We start from the raw sequence: 2,071 nt of genomic DNA, 5'->3' as shown, positions 1-2,071 counted from the left end.
AAAAAAAATTCGAATTTCGAATCGAAATTTATAAAAAAAAAAAAAACTTTCCTTTTATATATTTATATAAAAAAAATTCAACTTCAAGGTTTATCGCGCCAAATAATTATTTATATGGTTTAAACCTGGCACGAAAATTTTATTTCAACAGTGTCCGATATAAAATGTTTTGTTATTGGCCTATTTACTGCCATTTTAATTATTTACGTCTCCAGAGTTGTTATCATTATCATTATTATTATTATTATAAATAATAATAAAAAAAATGAACGCGACGGTGAGTAAAATATTATTATTACTGTTTTTATTTTTATTTTTTTTTCATATTAAATTTTAATTTTTATATTTAAAACTTTCCGAGTCAGATAAAAACAAAATGGCCGAAAAAAACGATTTAAATTAATAATAATAAAAAAAAAAATTAGTGATGATAATAATAACAATAATATTTTTTTACATAAAAAAATCTTCGTATGAATCTGTTGGATAATGATAAAGAAAGAAAAAAATTTTTTTTTAATTTTTTTGCAAACTTTTTATTTGTTTTTAAAACAAACTCAACCATTTTTAAACATTAAATTAAAGGGAGACAAACAAACAAACAAACAAACAAAAAACTCATAAAAAATTCGTACTTGCAATTACATTTAATGTTATTTTAAAAAAATAATAATAAATTTTTCAACTTATTGTTATTCATTAAGCTTTATTATTATTATTATTTTATGAATATTTAAGTTAAACAAGGGAGAAAAAAAATTTTTTTATTTTTTTTTATTATAAATAGGCGAATATTAAAAATAATTTTAATTTTATGTAAATCAAAATCGCGTATCATTTAGTTTTTAGTAGAAGATTTTCCTTTTTTTTCGGGGGGGGGGGGAGGGGACCTCGAAAGAAGAGGAAGAAAAAAAAAAAACAATTTTTCTTACTAGTAAACATTAATGATCATGAAAGTAGTAAAGCTTGTAGCACTTAAAAGCTATTTCGCTTGAGGGCAAAAAATTAATGGCGTGAAATCATTCTGAATATCGTATTAGTTTTTTTTTTTTTTTAAATTGCTTTATGCTATGTTTAAATGTGTTTCGAAAATGAAAATAATAATAATAATAATAATATTATTATTATATTCCGTTGTTAAACTCATATATATGCATAAAATAAGAATTTATTACCGTATAAAATTTATAACTTTATATAAATAAATAAATAATTTTTTATTTTTCACCTTAGAATATTTTGATTGTTAAGAAAATTTTATTTTATTTCAGTTGGTAGTACTGATCGTTCTCTGCGTCTTCGCAACAACAATTATGTCAGCTCCAACGGATGACGAAATAGATTTCAATGGTCATATAAGAAGGGATAAAAGAACATTGAAACAACTTCCAGCTGGTTTGTTAGAACCCATACTACCCTTAGTTAAAGCAATAGTGCCAGAACCTCTTTTAGGAAAGATAACAATGTTACTTCCGCTTCCGGCTCCTTCTGATGCAAAATCCGAATGAATTTTTTAAAAAAATATATATATTTTTTTTTTAATGTAAATTATGTTTTTTTTTTTTTTTAAATAAATTTTTTTATTTTAAATTTAATTTTTATTTATTGATTTGTTGTGGTTGTTCGAACAAAACAAACAAACCCAACAAAACATAAAACAAACAAACAAACCCTTGAATAGTAAAAATTAAAAAAAAAAAATTTTCCTCCGACACTTTTCCTTTTTTTTTTTTTTTTTCTTTAAGAAAACTGAAAAAAATTTTTTTCTTTTTTTTTTTTTTCAATTTAATTTGCAATCCAAAAGGGAAAGAATAAAAAAAAAAAAAATTGGGGAGACGGGAGGTTAAATTTTTTTTTTTTTTTTTTTTACGGGGGGATTTTAACCATGTGGCTAAATTCCCAGAAAAATTTTCTCCGCTAATGGACGAACCGTGTTTTATTGTTCTCCTTCCTGGTCGCCCTTTTTACTTGTTTCCTTACTTTTAGTGGTTGACAGTTCAAACGAGCGGAATTTAAAAAGTCTCTAAACAAATAGCAACGGTTGGCAACAAACACACACAGACACAAACAC

At 23.8% G+C, this 2,071-nt stretch overlaps 1 protein-coding gene across 1 annotated transcript; it reads left to right on the top strand.

Annotated features, from left to right (window-relative positions):
• Positions 1 to 265: 265 nt before the first annotated feature.
• Positions 266 to 1,508, top strand: Phum_PHUM479840 (uncharacterized protein; the record flags this gene model as incomplete). The annotated part of the gene is made up of 2 exons (XM_002430406.1): positions 266 to 277; positions 1,272 to 1,508. The coding sequence occupies 2 exons, from the start codon at positions 266 to 268 to the stop codon at positions 1,506 to 1,508; spliced, it is 249 nt and encodes an 82-aa protein (XP_002430451.1).
• Positions 1,509 to 2,071: the final 563 nt, after the last annotated feature.

This window comes from Pediculus humanus, genomic scaffold, assembly GCF_000006295.1.
Source record: "Pediculus humanus corporis 1103172108255 genomic scaffold, whole genome shotgun sequence".
Taxonomy (NCBI): domain Eukaryota; kingdom Metazoa; phylum Arthropoda; class Insecta; order Psocodea; family Pediculidae; genus Pediculus; species Pediculus humanus.
The sequence above is the reverse complement of the archived record's forward strand: the minus strand, read 5'-3'. Positions and strand labels throughout refer to the sequence as shown.